General features: G+C 37.5%; 1 protein-coding gene across 2 annotated transcripts in view; it reads left to right on the forward strand.

The window, feature by feature from the left end:
* Window positions 1-22,922, forward strand: part of dmxl1 (Dmx-like 1) — a 228,373-nt gene that overhangs the window by 139,465 nt on the left and 65,986 nt on the right. For both annotated transcript variants that reach the window (XM_059969631.1, XM_059969630.1), the window contains exons 24-28: window positions 3-1,075; window positions 2,815-3,006; window positions 5,166-5,242; window positions 10,271-10,398; window positions 10,774-11,022. In XM_059969631.1, coding sequence (XP_059825614.1) covers window positions 3-1,075; window positions 2,815-3,006; window positions 5,166-5,242; window positions 10,271-10,398; window positions 10,774-11,022 — 1,719 coding nt within the window. The remainder of the gene's footprint in view (window positions 1-2; window positions 1,076-2,814; window positions 3,007-5,165; window positions 5,243-10,270; window positions 10,399-10,773; window positions 11,023-22,922) is intronic.

Consider the following 22,922-nt stretch of genomic DNA (forward strand, 5'->3'; position numbering starts at 1 on the left):
AGAATGCAGTAAATCAGGTTCATGCAATCCAGGAGTATTTAATTTCTACAATTATTTGCGGACGCACCCTCTTTTGTTGCGACGATATTTTGCTTCATCAGAGAAGATGTTATCACAAATGGGCTTAACTGTGGAAAGTGGCCTGGCAGATAAAATCAGCCTAGCTGAAAGAAGACTATTCTTTACAACTGCAAATGCCCATTTTAAAGCTGGTTGTCCAATGTTAGCTCTTGAAGTCCTGTCTAGAATGCCAGTTGTCAATATGAAGTCAAAGATTTCACAAAATAAAGGAGGTTCTCATTTGACTGCCATTTCCTTATTAGAAGAAACAATATCTACACATTTGAATTTTGATTCGTCTTCACCAACAGTAAATGGTTTTGGAATCAAAGCTGCTTCTGACTGGGTGTCAAATGAGCAATCTAGTTCATCTCTTAGTTTTGATTGGAGCCAATCCTCTATAGTCATTGAAGATCAACCATTGGAATTAAAGTGGGATAGTGATAAGGACGATGACCAGGAGGAAATTGGTCTTTCGATGAAAGAAATACATCCACCTAGCCCTATTGTTGAGAAGGTACAGGAGAAAAAATCCTCCAGTGCAAATTTCTCCAGTTTAACTGATGAATATTTAAGTCCATCGGAAGATGTTATAGCAGCACAGTTGAAATTTGGAGCATGCTTGAAAATACTTACATCAGAGCTGCGTACTCTCTCTACTGGCTATGAGGTAGATGGTGGAAAACTCCGCTACCAGTTGTATAATTGGCTTGTGAGAGAAATTATAGCCCTGCAGAAAACCTGTAATTACAATGTTATTATAGAAAATAGAAAAGATAATACTGAAAGTGTCTGGGATGAATTACCCAATGGAGAACAGGTAGAAGATGGAGGCACTGACCAACAAAAAACATTGCACCACCAAGAGTATTTGCAGAGAAGGAGGTTGTGGCTTCGGCAAAACCAGCCTCTTCTAAGGATGTTTCTCAGTTATTGTAGTCTTCATGGATCACATGGTGGAGGCTTGGCATCAGTCAGGATGGAGTTGATTCTTCTTTTGCAAGAATCTCAGCAGGTAATTTTCATATGTTTGAATTAAGCTTGCCCTAATTTTCTTGTGCCCTGGTGTAATATTTTTATTGAATTGGTGATGGAATTTGTTGCTCTTTCTAGTGTTTTATTTGGTTAGCATAACCAGAGCAAATATTAAATTCTCAGACTCCTAATTATTTTATTCTAAACATTGGATCTTACTACACTATGTATTTCAGCAGATCTTATTAGATCAAAGTTCAAAGTAAATTTATTATCAAATCACATGTATGTCTCCATATATAACCCTGAGATTCATTTTCTTGCTGGTATCTCCAATAAATCCATAATAGAATCAATAAAAGACTGCACCAACAGTCTTTTATTTGGCATTCACCAGTGTACAAAAGACAACAAATTGTGTAAATGAAAAAGAAAGAAAGAATAATAAATAAATATGAACGAAATATCAAGAACATAAGATGAAAAGTCTTTGAAAGTGAGTCCATTGGCTTTGGAATCATTTCAATGATGGGGCAAGTGAACTTATCCTGATGGTTGAGGGCTAATAACTGTTCCTAACCAGGTGGTGTGAGTTCTGAGGCTCTTGAGGAATGATATTCATAATGTCAACATTTCAAGAGCACTTGAAATAATGTGAAACTGACCATGAATTGGAATTGTCAATTCACAGAAATTTTAACATATGGAGCACTTTTCATATATGATTTATATTTGCTGCCATTTCCCTCAAGTCTATTCAGATAGCTCTGTTAATAAAGATTGTTGTGATTTTTATCAAGATCTAAGTAATTATAAAGCCATGCATGAATTTTAACTATGTGAGCATTTCATTTGGCATGCAAAATGTAGTCAAGTATCGTGTCAATTCAAAAGGCAAAAGTTATTGTTAATGACTATTGCTTGGTTTTATGCCCATTTGAAGAGTGTGCAATCGAGTGTTCAAGGGAGAAAACCAATGTAAGGGTGGTTCTACTAAATTCCACTTAAATTAGTGTTTTCTTTAATTAAATTCCATTGTAGTAGATCCCAATTGAAGGAAACATCCTTTCTTAAAACTGCATTGCAATATAATGTCATACCATAGTTTGTTCATTGGTGTCAGTTTTTACAATTCTGTGATTTGGTTTGAAGGAGAATTTATGAAACCAGTTGGTTATAGATCCAGACATTTGCCTACCACTATGGTATATATGTAATTAAAGCTATTGATGAGTTTATATGTAATTGTTTCAGCAATGACTGCCTTAATAAAAGATCTATTGATGACCTTGGTCTGAATTGTTGTATTCATGTATCAGTTTTCTCAGTGCATCCAGACCTATGTCTAACTGACAGCGAAAGACCAGCATTTTGTGAGCGAAAGACTAAAGTTCATTTGAATATAGAAGATTTATTTCTTGCAGTGTTAGCCCAAGTCCCAACAAAATGCCAGTATGCCAGTTTATGTGCCAATAGTCCAGATTCAGCCAGTTTTCTGTATCTGAAAATCCTTTTAGCACTCTGAGCAGGTGAAAAGCTTATTATATTCAGTATTTGTACAAAAAGATTGCATAGGTTTTTTTTCCAGGCTGACTTTCTTTGAAAATGTGCTAGGAACCAGGTTAGGGCTGAGAATAATGTGTAAGACTTGCAAAGTAGGCAAAAGATTTTTTTGGCTGAAGATCCACCATGTAACTTGTAAGAGTCAAGCATTTAAGATGTATATATTTTTGCAGTGTATTAATGGTAAATGTATGTATATCAATATTTTTGATTTAGGAGCATTCATTGGAACAAATGACTAGTCCTTTGCTTCAACTTGCATCAATACCCCTCCTGTTTGCCTGCACTGCAAGTGCTAAAATAGTAGTGGCAAATCCCAGACTCCATCTGAGCAACCTTACTCATGATATTGTGCATACCATTGTGGAATTTGATTCACCTCCCCATCCAGACATCAAGAATAACCAGGTTAGTGTTAAATAATATTTCATTAAAATTGGAAAAATAAAAACAACAGTTAACAAAATTATGATATAGTTAAAAGATGCATTTGGTGTTCTCGAGTTGGCAACATAATCTGCAAATTCTGACATTGATTTAGTTGTGATGTTTTTGTATATTTATTTGTGCATCACAGAAATTTAATACTCAAGGAATTTTACCTAAAGAAAAAGCTGCAGACAAGTTAATGACAATCTAAAGTTGGTTATAGTTGATGTATTTTTTTAACATTTCACTATGCACATTTTTTTTAAATTAAGGATCCTTTTTATTATGGTCCCAGCCACACAATGATGCTTTATAGTTGTTAGAAATAATGCAGTTTTTCTCTGTTACTGTTGATGTATTTTAAACTCCTTTTTGGAGTCATTTTGATCTTGCAATTTAGATTAGAAAGAGAGTTCAAATACTAGTACCGGTAATTAAAAAAAAAATGAGAATAAGTTGAAACTGGGATACGTTGAAAGGTTTGCCAAATTTTATTTTGAAATTTACTTTGAAGCGTTACAGTAAATGGCTTTGTAAAATCCCCATTTTACTTTGCTAAATTAAGTCTGGTTCCTGTCACAAATTAATCTGAAAGAATATCTTGATCTTGGAAAACCAAGAGTGTTCAAATATATCAACTGCTCAAAACTGCCTGCTCTATGTAGAATATTTTGATAAATGTCCTACTACTTCAGCTAATTGAAACCATGTTGAGTTGAGGTATTTACATGTAAATGTTATGGACATGAATTTACTTCTTAAAAAAAAGTTGAAACTTTATTTTACCAGTTATAAAGATCCATCTCTCTATATTTAGTAGTACATAATGTAGGACATGATCTTCTCATTACAGTGGTGTAATTGGAATTGCTGTGTTGTTGGAGAGGGAGACTATTGGATGACGTATTAAACTGTCAGTACTGATGAACTGGCAAGACTTTAAAAAAAAAAGTCCCAATTTTCAATTTGAAAAGAGAAAGGAGTTCTTCAGGTGACAGATGAATATTAATCCCTCCATCATCTCTAAAAACATGTTACTTTCCGCAGCCATCTGATTTGCTAGTGCAATTCTTTGTAGATTAACTGCAGATGCCCTTCAAAAGAAATCGTTTGAAGAAAAATGTCCTTTGTGAAATGTCCTGAAAGTGAAGTTTGTTTAACGGCCAACTTTTAATTCCCCTGTATTGCATTTTAAAATCCAGCAGATGGCATTTGTTGACAATTTTCAACTTTTCACAGCTCAAAATAGATTTTACAAAAAAATTATTTTAAATACAAAGTTAATTATAAAATTTGTCTGCTCCATTGCACACAAGACAACTTGAATTTATTTGTACATCATAACCTTAAAAACAAGAGATTAAGGTAATATTTTAATAAGATTCTCTTCTAACTGTACTTTAGCTCATTTTTTTTCCTGTCACTTGCATTTTCTGCCCAGTTCAGTAAGTATCTTTAGTTTCCTGTTATATGATGGTATAAATGATTGTTTAGCTACTGTTATTGTCAATGGTTATTAAGCCAATTGCTCATGTGTTGCTAATTTGCTTTGAACTGGCTTCATCTTCATATGGCCTATCTCTGCCTCATTCCTTTCTGAGTCTCTCTGCCTCCCCTTCAGGAGATAGATAACAACTTTAGAGCCCTATTGTTATCTCAGTTTCATTTCATCCCATCTTTCTTCCTTTAAGGACTGCATTCCATTCTTTCAGTTTCTTCATTTCCATTGCATCTGTTCTGTTGATGAGACTTGCACATCTTCGAAACATTATGCAATTTAATTTTCAAAATGACATAAAACAAATATGTAGGCCTTCTGTGCAACTGTTTTTCTTGCTCTTCAATTACCTACTACCATTTCAATTTTGAATAACTTGGTTTAAGTCTTAATGATAGGCTTATTGCTCTCATTACTTTCATACATAGGTCAGTGTACTGTAATGTGTACAAAATGTAAATGAAATATATTTTATTTTCTTAATCATATCACTAGAAATTGTTGAAGTAATTGTGTCTCCTAAAGAGCCCTGTGTATCCCTCTGTTAAAATATTGGTTTTCTATTTTGTTTTAATATTAAGTGTTAATAGTGTGTGCATTGCTGTTTCCTTAAGAATATTAAACCTCTTCAATTTTTCAGATCCATGTATTGCACACTATTGCTGCTTCACTGTCAGCATGTCTCTACCAGTGTCTTTGTGATGGCCACAGTAATAGGTAAGTGTAAACACAGTATATTGAATTAAACCTTTGTACCCCGTCAATGATTTTTTTCCCTCTTTCTGGAAGTAGGAATTGTCGTTTCATTGTTAACATCAGGTGTTATTTGGTATCCACAGCCTCAGGCATTGAAAAACTACATCTGACTTGAAGGCTATATTTGACTGCAGCCTAAAATTGTGCACCATGCATTCTATATCAGTTGATTGAGCATTAACAATGAATGTCAACTCCCAGTGTTGTTATACGCACAAAATGCTGGAGGAACTCAGCAGGCCAGGCAGGCCATCAGGGGTTCTGATGAAGGGTCTTGACCCAAAATATCGACTATACTCTTTTTCATAAATGCTGCCTGGCCTGCTGAGTTTTGTGTGTGTTGCTTGGATTTCCAGCATCTGCAGATCTTCTCTTGTTTGCTCCAGCTTTATTTGCTTAATTAATTGAAGCATTATCCCAAGTAACATTTATATTTAAGCTAAGCTAGGTTTGCATTTAATTCTATTCAAGAAGATTCACATTGATTTCTTCCAGATTTTTTAAACAAATGATTGTTCTGAACAAAATTAAGAACCTTGAGCTTCCCTTATTGTTTTATTTCTTTGTTCCTTCTCTTACAATCCAAATAATGTGTATATTGCTTTAACTGCTGCTTCTGCAGTTGTGTTCTGTGTCCTGTAACAACACTGTTGTCAAATTCAGTTTCCCATAATATCCCTCTTTCATTTTCATCTTGTTACCATATTTTTCTTTCCCACCACCGTTTCCATTCCTTCCCTTATCTGTGCAACCTATTGAGACTTGCATACCCATCAGCCAGCAAATCCTTCCTCCTCACCCCAATTCTTCTGCTACCAATGACACTTGGAGCAATTTATACTAACAGGAAAGCCTACCAGCACATCTTTGGGATGTGGGAGGAAACCAAAGAATCTATGGGAAGCCCACTTGTTCACAAGGTAAATATGCAAACTCCACACAGACAACGTGCAATGTCAAGATTGAACCCAGTTCATAGGAGCCATATAATATCAACACTAATTATTATGCCAATTATTTTGTTTTATTTGTGATTTCTTCATATTCAACCTAATGGAAGTTGATATTTACCTTCCTTTTGGTAAATCATACCATGTTGCAAGTATAAACCAAATTTATGATTCGTTTTTCTATCAGTTTCTTCTGTTTCCCTGTCTTAATCTTATTGCCTCTTTTCCTGATCTTCTATCCCACCATTTCCACCCCTCAGAACTTTTCTTGCCTTGTCCCAAGATGTCACCTCTTCGTATGTTTCATTCTATCTCTTGTGCTTGTACTCATTGAGTATTTCTTTAATCCCTATCCACCTCTCCCCAGCTCCACTTTATCACAAAAGTTACACCATTCACAAGTTTAATTCTGTCTTGTGCTTTTTCTCTTTTATGGTGCGTATTTTAACTCAGTATGTAATGCTAATCTTGTTTGCTAATCTGCCAGCAATTTTTCTACATGAACATTTTTCTGTTCCTCTCGCATACACTCCACTTTCGATAACCGTGTACATACATTTTTTTGTGCTGCTTTCTATCAAATTAAATGATAAGACAATTATAAATAACCTTTCTGTTTAATGTTTCCGATTCTGTAGCGGCAATACAAACCAAAACTGCGAGCCTGCAGATTTGTTATACTTGCATGGCGTGCCCCCAGCTCCAATCATTGCTCCTAAATTAAAATCCTTTATTCCATCTGTTATTAGCATTAGCAAATTTAAAATCTTGAAGCGATGAATTTAAGCATACCCAAGTATAAGCTAAGCATTATTCAGCAAAAGATATGATCTCCATTGGTCCCATGCTACAAACTGCCACGAAATAGGCAAGAATACGTAACTTATTCCCTTCACTTTTACTACACCCCCACTCATGTGACTAGTTACTATAATAAACATACAACAAAGAATTCAAAGCAGATAGGGAACAGATGCATGGCTCTTACACATACTTTATTCACCTTTAAGTACTCCATAATATTTTGTGCACTGTTACTCATTCTCTTATAGACAATAGACAATAGCTGCAGGAGTTGGCCATTCGGCCCTTCAAGCCAGCACCACCATTCAATGTGATCATAGCTGATCATCCACAATCAGTACCCCGTTGCTGCCTTCTCCCCATATCTCTTGACCCCGCTATCTTTAAGAGCTCTATCTAAATCTTTCTTGAAAGCATCCAGAGAATTGGCCTCCTCGGCCTTCTGAGGTAGAGCATTCCATAGATCCACAACTCTCCGGGTGAAAAAGTTTTTCCTGAACTCTGTTTCTAAATGGCCTATCCCTTATTCTTAAACTTTGGCCTCTGGTTCTGGACTCCCCAAACATTGGGAACATGATTCCTGCCTCTAGTGTTTCCAATCCCTTAATAATCTTATATGTTTCAATCAGATCCCCTCTCATCCTTCTAAATTCCAGTGTATATAAGCCCAGTCACTCCAATCTTTCAACATATGACAGTCCCGCCATCCTGGGGATCAACCTCGTGAACCTATGCTGCACTCCCTCAATAGCAAGAATGTCTTAGATTTGGAGACCAAAACTGAACACAATACTCCAAGTCTGGTCTCACAAGGGCCCTGTACAACTGCAAAAGGACCTCTTTGCTCCTATACTCAACTCCCCTTATTATGAAGGCCAGCATGCCATTAGCTTTCTTCATTGCCTGCTGTACCTGCATGCTTACTTTCAGTGACTATTGAACAAGGACACCTAGATCTCGTTGTACTTCCCCTTTTCCTAATTTGACACCATTCAGATAGTAATCTGTCTTTCTGTTCTTGCCACCAAAGTGGATAACCTCACATTTATCCACATTAAACTGCATCTGCCCTCTCACCCCACCTGTCCAAGTCACCCTGCATTCTCCTAACATCCTCCTCATATTTCACACTGTCAAGTAGGAGTTCTTGTTCTCTTTGAACATCTGCAGCTTCCCCACTTGAAAGGGACTGAGTACGCCTATCTGGTTTTAACCGGATTCCACTCAATGACCAAACAACTTTCCTTTTTTCTCCTTTTATTTTTCGCAAGTGCGGCAGTTGATTGTTCTTAGTTATTAGTCAGTAGTCAAAAGTCATAAATAATCAGTCATAAGTCAGTCATTAGTCTAGTCAAGGTTAGTCATAAGCATTAGGCATTAGCATTAGGTGAAAAACTGGCTGCCTCTCAGACTTCGTAGACGATTTCGGACCTGCACCTCCGTTTCTCTACTGGACCGTTATGGCCTCCGGCCATTATGGTTCCAAACTGAGGGAACTCTGTTGAAGGTTCGCGAGCTCTTCTTAAGCCTCGCGCCGTTTTCAAGAAGTGCCTGTGCGCGATGATCCCGGTGGCGGAGTTAACCCAAACGCAGTGACAGCAGTGCTCTTTTCCATGAAACAGTCTGAACAATTATTTAAAGTCCGCTCGGACTGCGGCTGTGACGCTGCAGGGTCCACCCAAATATTCCAGGCAGAAACAGCCCTCGAGTAGTAGGTTCCATCAGGTCTGCCAGTGAATTCTTCCTCTTCCTTTTAAGTATTATTTTCTTCTGATCCAGGGCCCAATACCTTCCAGAAACTCAAGTTTGACTTGATACACACTGCCACCCAGCTTTGTGTGATCTGAAAATTTGCTAATGTTACTTTTAATCCCTTCATCTAAATCATTAATGTATATTGTAAATAGCTGTGGTCCCAGCACGGAGTCTTGTGGTACCCCACTGGTCACTACCTGCCATTCTGAAAAGGACCCGTTAATCCCTACTCTTTGTTTCCTGTCTACCAACCAATTTTCTATCCATGTTAGTACCGTACCCCCATTACCATGTGCTCTAATTTTGCCCACTAATCTCCTATGTGGGACCTTATCAAAGACTTTCTGAAAGTCCAGGTATACTACATCCACTGGCTCTCCCTTGTCCAGTTTCATAGTTACATCCTCAAAAAAATTCCAGAAGATTGGTCAAGCATGATTTCCCCTTGTAAATCCATGCTGACTCAGACCGATCCTGTTACTGCTATCCAAATGTGCTGCTATTTCATCTTTTATAACTGACTCCAGCATCTTCCCCACCACTGATGTCAAGCTAACTGGTCTATAATTCCCTGTTTTCTCTCTCCCTCCTTCCTTAAAAAGTGGGATAACATTAGCTATCCTCCAATCCTCAGGAACTGATCCTGAATCTATTGAACCTTGGAAAATGATTACCAATGCATCCACGATTTCTAGAGCCACCTCCTTAAGTACCCTGGGATGCAGATCATTAGGCCCTGGGGATTTATCAGCCTTCAGTCCCATCAGTCTACCCAACACCATTTTCTGCCTAATGTGAATTTCCTTCAGTTCCTTCGTTACCCTAGGTCCTCTGGCCACTATTACATCTGGGAGATTGTCTGTGTCTTCCCTAGTGAAGACAGATCCAAAGTACCTGTTCAACTCCTCTGTCATTTCCTTGTTCCCCATAATAAATTCACCTGTTTCTGCCTTCAAGGGCCCAACTTTGGTCTTAACTAATACTTTCCTTTTCACATACCTTCTCCCTGGTAGGCTCCAGTACAAGCTGCTCTAAAAACCCATCTCGGAGGCACTCCACAAACTCCCTTTCTTGGGGTCCAGTACCAACTGATTTTCCCAGTCTACCTGCATATTGAAATCCCCCATTACAGCCATAGCATTACCTTTGCAACATGCTAATTGCGCCCTATATCCAGACTACTATTTGGGGGCCTGTAGATAACTCCCATTAGGGTCTTTTTGCCCTTACAATTTCTCAGTTCTATCCATCTTGACTCTACATCTCCTGATTCTGTGTCCCCTCGCAAGGGACTGAATTTCATTCCTCACCAGCAGAGCCACCCCAACCCCTCTGCCCACCTGTCTGTCCTTTCTCTTCCACTCAGTTTGTTCGTCTACATGTTATCCTCTGCCTGATTCATAATATGATTTGTAAACCACCAAAATAATGTAATCTAATATTTTATTGTTAAAATAAACACATGCTTTGTCTCTTACAGTTCTTTATATGCAAACCAGTTCACTGGAATGGTCTATCAGAGTTTTCTGTTTACGCAGCAACGTTCAAACAGAACAGCAAGTTTAGATGGCTCTGTCACTCCCAATACATCTCCTGACCAGTGGCCAGGTAGTTTGTGTGTTTAGATTTTTGATGCTATCCTTTTTACTCACTGATGAAAAATGTTTTAAACATATAATTTTTCATGATGCCTCAATGCAATTACTCAAGTTTTATTTAGATTCTGAAATGGGTGTATGTTAGATACTGATGCCATATTTTTCCATTTAATTTCTGGAGTATTCATTACAACAAATTTTTTACTTCCTTGGAATGCACATATGTTAAAATTCTGTTCTCTATTCTTCTTGGTTCTGTTAGTTATTGGTAATATTATTCTTTAAAATGCTAGTGATTAAGCAGAGCTACCAAAGGAAGAAAATTTCAAGTGATTACTGCATTAAACAAATCTTAACATTCATTTCATTATTCTCTAATTCCCAGGAATAAAAGAACTGACTCAGCTCTTAAATTCAGCTGGAGAAGATGACAAGCCCAAGTTAACAGTCCTGCTTTGTGAGGTGTTGACAGCAGTTTATCTTAGTCTTTTTGTTCATGGTTTGGGCACACATTCCAGTAATGAGCTCTTCCGTATTGTAGCTCACCCTCTTGACAGCAAAATGTGGGCTGCAATTTTTGGTGGAGGTGCTCATGTAGCTACGAAAAATCAAATTGAGACTACAGCTGCCACAGGTTGGTTGATGTTACTTCATCTTCAGTATGTCCAGATTGTATTTGTACACATTATTTATTGCAGTACAGAAGTTGGTACAATGGCAATATAGAATAAAGTAAATACAATACTTCAGAAGAACTTTATCAGAGCTGATTGTGGGTTGGTGCCAAGCATAAACACAGGATAATACAATAACACATGCACAATAGAAACAAACTATTTAAAAGACAATAGTGCAGCCATGAGCAATTAGCACAAGCGTCAATAATCAAACTCAAATGTGTGCAAATGAGCAGACTAACTATCAACAGAACAAGGAGAGCAGGAAAGACCATTTGGATGTTGTGCAGGGACAGCTGGGATATTACACTTGAAAGAGTTTTGTTGAGAAGCTGGATAGCTATGGGAAAGCAGCTTTGAGATTACAGGTAGTCTTTCTGGTGTAACATCTCCTCAATGGCAATTTGGTGACTAGGTGATTGCTATGGTGGGTGGAGTCAGCAGTAATCTTTCAGCTCTTTTCTTCACCCTGGCAATGAACAGGCCTTTTAGTGTCTAGCTGACAGCTAGTGATCTTCTCCACTGAGTATCACTTGCTGCAACGTGGACTTGGGGAAGGAGGAGGTGGCGAGAAACCAAACAGTGATAGAGTGGACACAACTCTCTCAATGACGACTGATCATTAATTTCTGGGGGGAGGGAGGGCAGGTAGGGAGTTGTTGGTGGAAGTCAATTCTCATTTCCACTGACCTGAATGCATTAAGTGCCAAGTTGTTTCGAGCACACCATGCCTCAGTAAGGTTTACCTCTCCTTGAAAGCAGGTCATATCATTATTAGAGATTAGACCAACTGCAGTCATGTCATCCACAAACTTTAGGACTTTAATGGGTTTGCCTATGGAGGTACTGTTATTTGTATAAAGTGAGAGCAGGAAGAGTAAAAGAACATAGGCTGGGGAGAGTCTATGCTTATAGACATTGGATGAGACATGTAAGTGTCCTGACTCTGGTGGACACTAGTACTTGGTGGAAATGTAAAACTGTCTTCTGAGTTCTTACTCTTTTCGGAGTGGTTCCTACTTTAGTTTGCTTCCCTGGGGAGAATCTCTGCTTATCGACATTGGATCAGACAAGTAGGTGTCCTAACTCTGGTGGAAATGTAAACTGTCTTCTGTGTTCTAAGTCTTTTTGGCGTGGTTCATACTTTAATTTGCTTTGAGTGTTCAGAATGTTTTATTGCATTACAAATTAATTTCTATAACAAAGAATAGAAGTGAAATTTTCATTCCAGTTGTCATTGGAAAACTAAAGCTATTTAATAATATCTCTGTTAACAGTCTAACTATTGCTCAAGAAAATGAAGATAATTAACAAGTTTTCTTTATATTTCTGTGTGAGTGTCTATCCTTTTTTTTTGCTGGAATACTCTTAATTTTATTAAATGTAAAGCACTATGGTTAGAGCTTTTTGCTTAGTTTGCTATGAATAATGGCACAGAAAATAATCATTGAAATTGGGCATCATTTATTTTATTTTTCTTTATTCAGCAATACAGTGCAGAGTAAGCCCTACCAACCCTTCAAGCCACGCTGCCCCATCAACCCCATAATCCTGATTAACCCTAACCTAAAACAGGAGAAAATGTGCAGATGCTGGAAATCCAAGCAGCACACACAAAATGTTGGAGGAATTCAGCAGATCAAGCAGCATCTATGAAGAAAAGTACAGTCGATGTATCATGCCGAGGCCTGAAACGTCAACTACTTTTTCCAGTGATGCTGCCTGGCCTGCTGAGTTCCTCCAGCATTTTGTGTGTGTGTTGCTTAGATTTCTAGCATCTGCAGATTCTCTCTTGCTTATGACTTGATTACTACATTGCAAAGTCTCTTCCAGGGATGCCTACCCTGCAATCCTAATCTTCCCTTCAACAGGAATTCAGTGAAACCCTCTGTCACTGTTCCCCTTCTGTTATCTGCTGCTCACCTGTCAGTCCCGCCAAAGAGTCTCGGCCTGAAACCTCTACTTTACATTTTTTCCATAGATGCTGCCTGGCCTGTGGAGTTCCTCCTGCATTTTGTGTGTGTAAACCTAATCTAATCACAGAACAGTTTACAATGACCAGTTTACCTACCGGGTATGTCTGTGGACTGTGGGAGGAAACCTGAGCGCCCGGGGATACCACACACTTCCCACAGGGTGGACGTACAGAGACTCCTTACAGAATGGTGCAGGAATTGAACTTCCAACTCCGGGACACCCGGAGCAGTAATAATGCTGTGCTAACTGCTACGCTACTTCAGCACTCAATCATAATGTACAATAACACAGCATTATCTCATTAAAGAGCATCTTAAATATTCTCCAAACTGAGACATTTTTGTAGGATTATGCTATTTCTATAAAGAAGTGAATTTGTTGAATCAGTGGTTTTGATGAATGGTCTTATGATATTCACTAACTGGGTTGATTCTTTTTACTCTGACCTTGATTCAAATAGCATACAGAAGTTTAGAAGATTTTGTACAGCCTTTCACTTAATGTACCACGCTTATCTGTGCACTGCATTACAAGGTGCTGTATTTCCCTGCAATGAGTTGACAATGGGATGACGTTGAAATGAATAATCTCAATGATTAATTTATTTTAATATTTGCAGAACTATGTTGAACTTGTTTTGCAATTAATCTTCATAGTTCAGATATGTAAATACAGTAATTTTTGTTAAATGTATAGTACTGCTATTTAGCAATATTATTACAATGTTCAACTTCTCAGTATTCATGGCAATGTACAGGTTGACCATTACAAATCCAGAATGATTGGAACCTATGCAGTGCCAGATTAATGATTTTGCTGAATCACAGGTGGTTAGGTTAGGATTGAAAAACTAAACACCTCTAACCCACTTGATGGTCACCTCACCTTTGATTTAAAAAAAAGGAAAATGAAATGACAAATGAAAAGCAATTTGTTCACAAGTTCCTGTACTGGTCTGCCAGAGTCAATTGCACTCAATAGCCATTTCATAAATAGGGAGCAATATTAGCCTTCAGAGTGTTATATGCCATTTTCCAGTGGTTGAATTAATGACGTATGGTTAGGTGGCGGGTAGGCACCATAAACATTATTCTTTATCAAAAGTTCTGCTTTTGGATGCACAGAACAGTTACCTAAACTCAACATTATCGTACAGTTTTTGTCTAGAGCAACACTGTCATAGTGAGCTCTCACTTCTGGAACAAAGTAATGTGCAAACCATTCCAATGTCTGTGGTAGTCCGTCCTTTTTTGTTAGCACAGTAAATTACTGGAAACTGCTTCATACCCTTAAAAGCTTTTGGTCATAAACTTTTGCCAATAACTAACAACTTACACCTGTGAGTTCTTGCAGCATCAGAGCAGCCCAACACAGTGATACAATCTTCTGATGCTTTATAACCTGTTGATGATTCTGCGCTCTCTGTAGCTGGTGTTCATCTTGGACTACAATAATATAAGGCGGTTTCATCTGCATTGTAGACCTCTCAGGACTTAATTTTTCATCAGGATCTAACTTAGCAAACTCAGCAACAAACTCAACAGCTACTTCCTTGTATGCTGACTATTTTTTTCCCCCACACTGAACAGAAATTTTGGCCATGTTGTGCCTGAAACATCAAAGCCACCCTTTACTGTAATTCTTCATGAAATAGTTTTACTTGTTCCTTCACCATCTCTCCTGACTGTTCTACATTTTTGCTGATGCAGAATTTAAACCACTTTATGAGAACTTTAACTAGTTGTGAACATCTTCCATCTTTCATGGTTTTCCTTATGCACATGGTTTTTTTTGATTCACTGTCAGCAAGGAACTGGAACAACTTTTCTTTTTGTTTCTTTATATCATAAACTGTGGAAAAGCCAATGTTATACAAGTCACATGTGCTTTCACAGGCACACTACTGTCAAATTTTTTTTTAGAACTTCCAGTTTATCTTGTATAGATAGTGTATGGTGTTTGCACTTTACACCATGAGAAGCACTTACCTTATTCAAAAAGACATGACTGGGGCTAGATAAGCATAGGTTAAAAAATAAATGCAGACTAGCACAAAGGAGTTGCTTCTTTTAGAGATTGTGCCAACAGCTGTTTCTGCTAATGGCACCGTCAAAACAGTGGCCACAGTTGGTGCAGCGACATGAGAAATTTGAAATTTGGCTGGCGAAAATTTTGTCTCAACTAGTGGTGGAACTGCATTACTGATTGATGATTTAGAGGTGGTTGACCTATAGAAGTATTTGTTTAATTTGACTTGTAGCACCTGTACATTGGACATCTAGGACTTCAGGGTGTAATCTTAGACTTTATGTTGTCTTTTGAGGAAGCATTACATGAAGAGAAGGAAGAAATGTGGAATTTTCTTTCATAAATGCTTGTTAATGCTGGTTCATTTAAGTTTAAATTTGAGGTTGAGGCAATTATTAACCAGTTTTGGCAAAAAAATGAATATATACAGAGGTAGTCATACACTATGCCCTTATTGACTTCCCTAATTGATAGAAGATTCAGATTTAGATATTTTTTTTATCACACCTTCATTGAAACATACAGTGAAATGTTATTTGCATTAACAACCAACACACCCAAGGATCTACTGGAGACAGCCCACAAGTGTCACACACATTCCACAATGCTTGTCAGAACAACACAGAACACAGCAAAATAGAATGTACCAATCAACAAAGCAACAGCAGCAAAACCCGTTCCGTTCCATCCCTCCCTCCCTCCCTCTCAAGGCAAATATGCAGCCCTCCAACTCTAGAACAGACAGTCTTCAGCCTCTAGCCTCTGGTAGACTCATGTATTTGCAGACACTGAGCCCTGACTTCTCTAGTGGACACTCGAAAATTTATAGACTTGGGGCTTCAGCCACTGGGTCTCGACTTCTATACTTCCATTCGACCTTCCCACTTCAAGCCAGAGTTCCAATCCACCCAGGACTCACATGACGACGAATGAGGACCCTGTACAAAGTCTCAAACTTCAGTCCTTATGAACTCTGCTGTCACTGATAACAGGACCCCAAACATATTTGCCAGTGTGGCAGCCCGACATATGACCACACCCTCACAGCTGGGCTTCGAGCATATAGCGGAGGTTTAGGCTCCAGCCTATTCTGTATTTCCTCCACATTCCTGTCCCCAAACCCTGACCTCATTGCTAACTTCCCTCTCTGTCCCCAAAACCTTTCCTATGAGCCTTAAAAAAAAGTTATCATGATGGCACTGAAATTATGAGGTTAATGCAAACAGATAATTTTCACTGGGTTTGGGTGAGACGAGAACTAAAGGTCATAGGTTAAGAATCAAAGGGAACCTGAGGGGGAATTTCTGCACTCAGAAGGTAGGGAGAATGTGGAATGAGCTGCCAGTGGAAGTAGTAGATGCAGATTTGTTTGCATATTTAAGAGAAGTTTTCAAAAGTGCATGAATGGGAGAGGTATGGAGGGCTATTGTCCAGATGTGGGTTGATGGATTTGGCAGAATTACAGTTCAGCATGAATTGGATGGGCAGAAAAAGCTGTTCTTTTGCTGGAGTTCTCTATGACTCTTTAAAGTGAATAAGGAAATTTTAAGAAAACTTTGTGTAACTTTGCATGGTAGTGGGAAGTATACTGGATGCTGGTCACCATTCTATCCCCTAAAATAAAGCTAAGGAAATAGAGAAAGAGATGAAGAGAGTCTGAGATGTAAAGATGAGCAAAAAGTAAAAATTGGCTACCTGGTTGATTTCAGGCATCATTATGATGAACAGTGTTCTTGGAGAATTGATAAGGAAGAAATCCTGAGTAGGATTGAAATTGGAATGTTCAACAAAGGAGAGGATCAAAAGTTGAATCAATATACAATCCTATAGCAACACCTTTCATTTGAAGAAAATAAGTGGAATTAAAGGAGAGGTCTTTCAATGTGAAAATGTTAGGCAGTGAAGTATTATGGTAGAGGAGGTACTATTTGGTTTTCTGTTCAGTGAGAAAGTAGAAGGCATTCCAGTAGGATAGCTGAAAAAATAAAACAGTTGCATGATGAATTGAGATGTTAAAGTGGTAGAGGGTGTCGTTTATGGGTGTTGCTTTTTTTAAAATTTACATTAGCTTGAGACATTGGAAGGAAGTGGATCTGGGGCTGTTTTGTTTTTAGTTTTCTTGGCCTGGAACATAACAGCACTTTCTGTTGAATTTCTTGTTTAATTATAATCTCCATGCCTTTATTTATTTCAGTTTCATCATTAATAATATGTTGGATTTTCTAGGTGCCTCCTTAAAGGTCTAATTCTATATGTTAAGCAGAATCTTTATTTTAGTTGCAACATCAAACCAGGGTTTGTCTAGAAATGTCAGAAAAATTAGCCAAAAGCATTTCAAAAACAGTCTTGATGTGTTTTTTTTTAATATTACAAGTGAACAGAGTTATCATTCAAGTTTTTAAAAAGTGCTTAAGAAGAAGTAACTAATAAACATCTACAATTATTCAAATAATCTTTCCAAAGTTTTGTAATCAATACATTTGAGCATTTGGTTAATACAGTGGATTCTGATTAATTGGGACACATCAGGACCAGTACACTTTGGCCATAGTTTCATGGTGCTAGTTAAAAAGGTGTTTTTAAAAAAAAGAGACAAACTACCATTTAACAAAGTAACAAATTATGTAGTTAATTGAAATACAGAACAAATTAGAACACGGCTGTGTGCATTGAAATTGTGTATTAGTTCCTAATACTTATCAGTGGAGGAGTTCATCCTGCATGCTCTGCTGTGCTCCTTGGATTGATTGTAAATGAGCAAAATCAGCGTAAGCTCCTAGTACAGATAATGGACTGCCTTCATCGCCTTCCTGCATGAAATAATGTGGTAATCTAGCAATAAATTGTTTGACATCCTATAAGACACGTACACAACTGACACTATTTAAAAACTGATCACTCTAAGCACAGTGTGGTGTCTAGCAGCAAACCAAGTGCACGTGACTGATGCCAGTGAGAAACTGTTCGGCAACAGTCTCCTGTCCCAATTAAATGGCATATTGTCCCAAATATACAAAGCGAATCCCAGCTGTTATCTGAATCCGTTTTTGTTCTTTAAGAGATGTCACAATTAACCCACGGCCCAAATAACTGGAATCTACTGTATTTGTATAGGCCAGGGGTCGGCAACGTTTACCACTAAAAGAGCCAATATGGACCCATTTCCCACAGAAAAGAAAACACTGGGAGCCACAAAATGAAATAACACTGCATACAACGGGTTTTTTTTTGCCTTTATGCTATGTATAAACAAACTATAATGTGTTGCATTTTTGAAATTGATGAACTCCTGCAGAGAAAACGAAATTACATTTCTGCATGCAACAAAAACATTTTGAACTCCGAAAAAAAGACGTTGGGTTGAAGGTTACCACATAGTTAGCCTACCTTGGATCGAAGAATTAAAAGAATGCGCGCACTGGCGGGTGTCAGGCATTGGCAGTTGTGATGTATATTAATAGCGATAAAAAACACGTTGTAGCGGTGTAGCGCTACACGCAGCGCTAAAATAAAGACTGCAGTCAAAGGTAACTTTATTCGAACTAAACAGCCTTGCTTTAAAGCCTCGCTCAACCCGTCCCCGTGGGCGCGGATGCTCCAAAAGACACGTACTCACAAACCCCCGTAGGCTATCTCCCTTAGCCAGAACGGTGGCTAATTGTGAGCCGGTTCGGATGTGCAAGGAAACGGTGTCTCCGCAAAGTTTTCATATTGTACAAGATCACCATAATCTTCAAATTTCGAATTACATTTCAAAAGCTAACAAACCACGGGGAGCCGCATCACAGAGATCAAAGAGTCGCATGTGGCTCTGGAGCCGCAGGTTGCCGACCTCTGGTATAGGCAATCAATAACACCCAGTTCTTCCCTGAAAAAATTGTAACATTGGTTTTTGAGAAATGGATTTGGAAATAGAAATCTACCTGGGTAGATTTAAGAAGAGATGCATTTGCTAAATGATGAAAAATGTTCTGATCTAAAATAATTCTTAAAGAAAATATATGAAATAGATAATATAAAACCACTCTAAACTTTTTAATCTTTAATCTTTTTAATCTCTTTAATTAAACTCTTTAATCTTTTACTGTCTTCGGTTCAATCCTGAACTTTTCTTGTGAAATGTTAGTTCAGAGCTCTATGATGAAACTCTTTGAGTTCAATTCATAATGCATGTTAGTACACTTTCATAAATCAGCCCATACAAATAAAATGGAAAATTCAGGAAATATGCAGCAAGTTGGGCAGTGCACGAGGAGAGGGAAAGATTCAAGCTTTTGAGTTGTGATGAAATGTTAATTTTCTCTCTCCACAGATGCTGCATGACCCAACTATTTCCAGCAATTTCTATTTCAGTTCAGTTTTCCAGCATCAGAATTTATGGCCTTACTTTGTTGAATTGCTATTAAAAATGCTATTTAAAATAGACTGTTAGGGGATGACTTTTGCAGATTATATTTCAAAAAATTAGTTTGATGCATTAAGATTAAGGTAAAATTGTATGGTTGAGACAGCATTAAGGCGCTTCCTATTGAAATAACATTGGTGACTTGAAATTTAAATGGCTAGATAAAATGAGTAAATAATACCTTCCTGGTATACCTCCAATGTAATTAAAAATTAAACTGCATTAAATTTAAAAGTAACCATTAAAATGCAAATTGTGCTTCAGCTATAATTTTGTGCTTTGGCCAAAGATTACAGTCAAATGTTGTAGATGAGTTGTTGTTCACTTAAGACAGTATCAGCTCTTTTTATTCCTCAAAAGTGCAAAACTTACCTTATAGTTAGAGCAGTTCTGAAAATAAATGTACCTTCTACCAACTTGATTGTTTTTGAAAGAATCTGAATACACAGATGCTGAGTGTAAGTTGCTTCATTGCTGGTGCTCTGGTGATCATATTTGATGCTCAGACTTTTTCATATGTATTACAACATATACGAAAGACTTATTTTTATAGTGGAAGTCTTTACTTTGTTATTTTCATATTTCTCTTTGCTTCATGTTTTTCCACATCATTCTCATTGCATTTCCACGGGTGAGATAAAAACAGTAGAGGCGTTAGAAGAGTTATCTGATCCAGAGCTGCAGATTGATCCCTATCATTTCAGTATGTCTAAGGCTGAAATAGTTCAGGTTACTGGTGAGGTTGGTGAGTAGATACTTGGACTGCCTTGTATTTGTGTGTGTTATGGCTTTTATGGTTAACTAGAAGCAATCAAGACAAGACATGCTTGTAACTAAATATTGTGAAGGTACCATCACATTTGAACTAACTTATTTGAATGTAAGTACATACTTGCTCAATTGTCAATCATTTTCAAGCAAAGAAAATGTTTTGTTGTTAATCTTGTCATTTTGATCTGTTTGGGCTGCAAATTATTATTTTTGCAAGATGGATTTTTTTATCTTCTCATGTTTAAATACAGTACATTAAAAAAAACAATTATTAATTGATGAAATCCAAAGAAGAATAATGATTCATTTATGGCTGATTAGAGCAAAACAGTGTAAAATCAAAGGAAAAGTTTATAAAATTTCCAGAAAAAGCAGCAAACCTAAAAGAGTTGGGAACACAAAATACCCTTCAGATGCTGGGGTCAAAGCAACACGCACAACACGCTGGAGGAACTCAGCAGGTCAGGCAGCGTCCGTAGAAACAAACAGTCAACGTTTCGGGCCGAGACACCTGCCTAACCCCTGCTTTCCTTCCCCCACCCCTTGATCTTTCCCCTTACTGGTTTTTCTCCTTGCACCTACCAGCCTTCACCTTTCCACCCTCCCCCTACCTTTATAAGGCCCCTGCCCCCTCCCTCTTCAGTCCTGATGAAGGGTCTCAGCCCAAAACGTTGACTGTTCGTTTCTATGGATGCTGCCCGACCTGCTGAGTTCCTCCAGTGTGTTGTGCGTGTTGTTTAAGAGTTGGGGCTTGGCAAACGAGGACAAACAAGAAATTAATAAAGAATGGCAAATAAACTATATAATTAGATTAACAAGAAACAGAAGTAGACATTGAGAGCTTCTACAGATGCATGAAAAGGGAAAGGGGAAACAGAAATAGCCAGGAGAATACAGAATAAAGAAGTGGCAGAGGAATTAAACAAATGCTTTGTGTCTGTTTTCACAAAAGAAGACTCATAAAACCTACCAGACATAATTGGGAATCATGGTTTTTGCAAGAATGAGAAACTGAAGGAACTGAGTATTTGTCAGAAAAAAATTACCAGAGATGTTAGTGAACTTGGAAGCTGATAAGTTCTATAGCCAATGATCTATACTCCAGATTGTTAGCCAGTTATCATCTTCCAACATTTTATAAAGTATAGATCTTTTTTTTCCTGTGGATTGGCAATGATCATGTATGACACTACTGTTTAAGAAAGATGGGAGAGAGAAAATGGGAATCAAATGACCTGTGAGCCCAATGTCAGAAGTAGGAAATTGCTGAAATATGTAATGAAGGAATAATGGAATTGAACAGAATCCAGGTGAATTTCAAAAAGGAAAATAATGTTTGAATAATTTTCCAGAATTCTTGAGTGTGTGATTAGTAGAGTTGACAAAGGAAACCAGTGCATGAGATGTGTTTGGTTTTCTTGAAGGCTTCCACACTGAATATTGGAATACATAGCTTGGGAATTGCTTACATAAAAGAAAGTGAAGAATGGGAATAAATGGATCATTTTCATATTGGCAGGCTGTGGCTACTATGGTTGCTTAGTGACTGGTGATTATGCTCTAACTATTCACAAACTAGTATCACAAGGGGACCAAATGTCAAATTTCCAAGGTAGAGTATGGTAGACGATATAGAAAGGCCTTAAAGGGAATACAGAGAATTTGAGGAAATGACAGAATGTCATGTGGGACATAACTGAAAAGGATTAAATGGCAAGAAACTGATGAACTTTGAACCTCGTTCACTGAAAACCAATATGTTGGTGTAACAAGCAAATGTGAAGACAAATGACTGGATAGTCTTATATAAGGGAATTTGAATGAGTAAGAAAAGTGTATCAAAGATTCACTTAGTTCAAAATGTGGCAGGTTTAGCGTGTGCGTGGAGTACAAAGGTGTTCTCAAAATCAGAAGAGTGAAATCTCTCATTGAAACTAAAATTTCTGAAGTGCTAGATAAAGTGCTAGAATAAAGGATGTTTCACCCAGCTAAGAGCTCTACAACATCAGAACACTGTTTAAGGTTAAGGGGTAAGCTATTTAGGGCTTGAACTTTTTAAGTGCATGAACTTTTGACATTCTTTACCCCAAGGGTTGTGGAGGCTCCATTATTTTTTTTTCCAAAACAGATGCATATAACAGATATAAATAACACTATGCTTTTGCAATTCTGGTTAGATGCTAATTGCATTTTATTGGCGTTGTATCTGTACTCGGCACAATGACAATAAACTTGAATCTAATCTATTTTCAGATATTAAGGAAATTGATGGAAATGGGCATTGTTCTAGAATTTGGCACTGAGTTAGAATATCAGCCATGAATTTTGACAAGCTCAAAAGAGCTAGATGGCCCACTATTATTCTGTAACTTGCATACTGATTATAGATAGCTGTCTGTCAAACATATTCTGTTTGATACTTCAGTATAGGTATGGGTTCTTTAATTCAAATTGTAATGATTATCTTTTCATTTTGGATTTCTGTTTAAGTGTTTTAATATGTAACTTTCTGTTTTTGCATGTATTTCTGCAGTACTAAATTATCAAATTTTCTTATCTCCTAAACTGATGCACACATTTGAAAAATTTTCTTGTTGCAAGTGAATGTTGGCATGAATTTGTAAGACAAATGCCTTGTCAAATTTTGTTTAAAATGTTATCTTGCAATTGCAATTT

Source organism: Hypanus sabinus, chromosome 5 (assembly GCF_030144855.1).
Source record: "Hypanus sabinus isolate sHypSab1 chromosome 5, sHypSab1.hap1, whole genome shotgun sequence".
Lineage (NCBI taxonomy): Eukaryota > Metazoa > Chordata > Chondrichthyes > Myliobatiformes > Dasyatidae > Hypanus > Hypanus sabinus.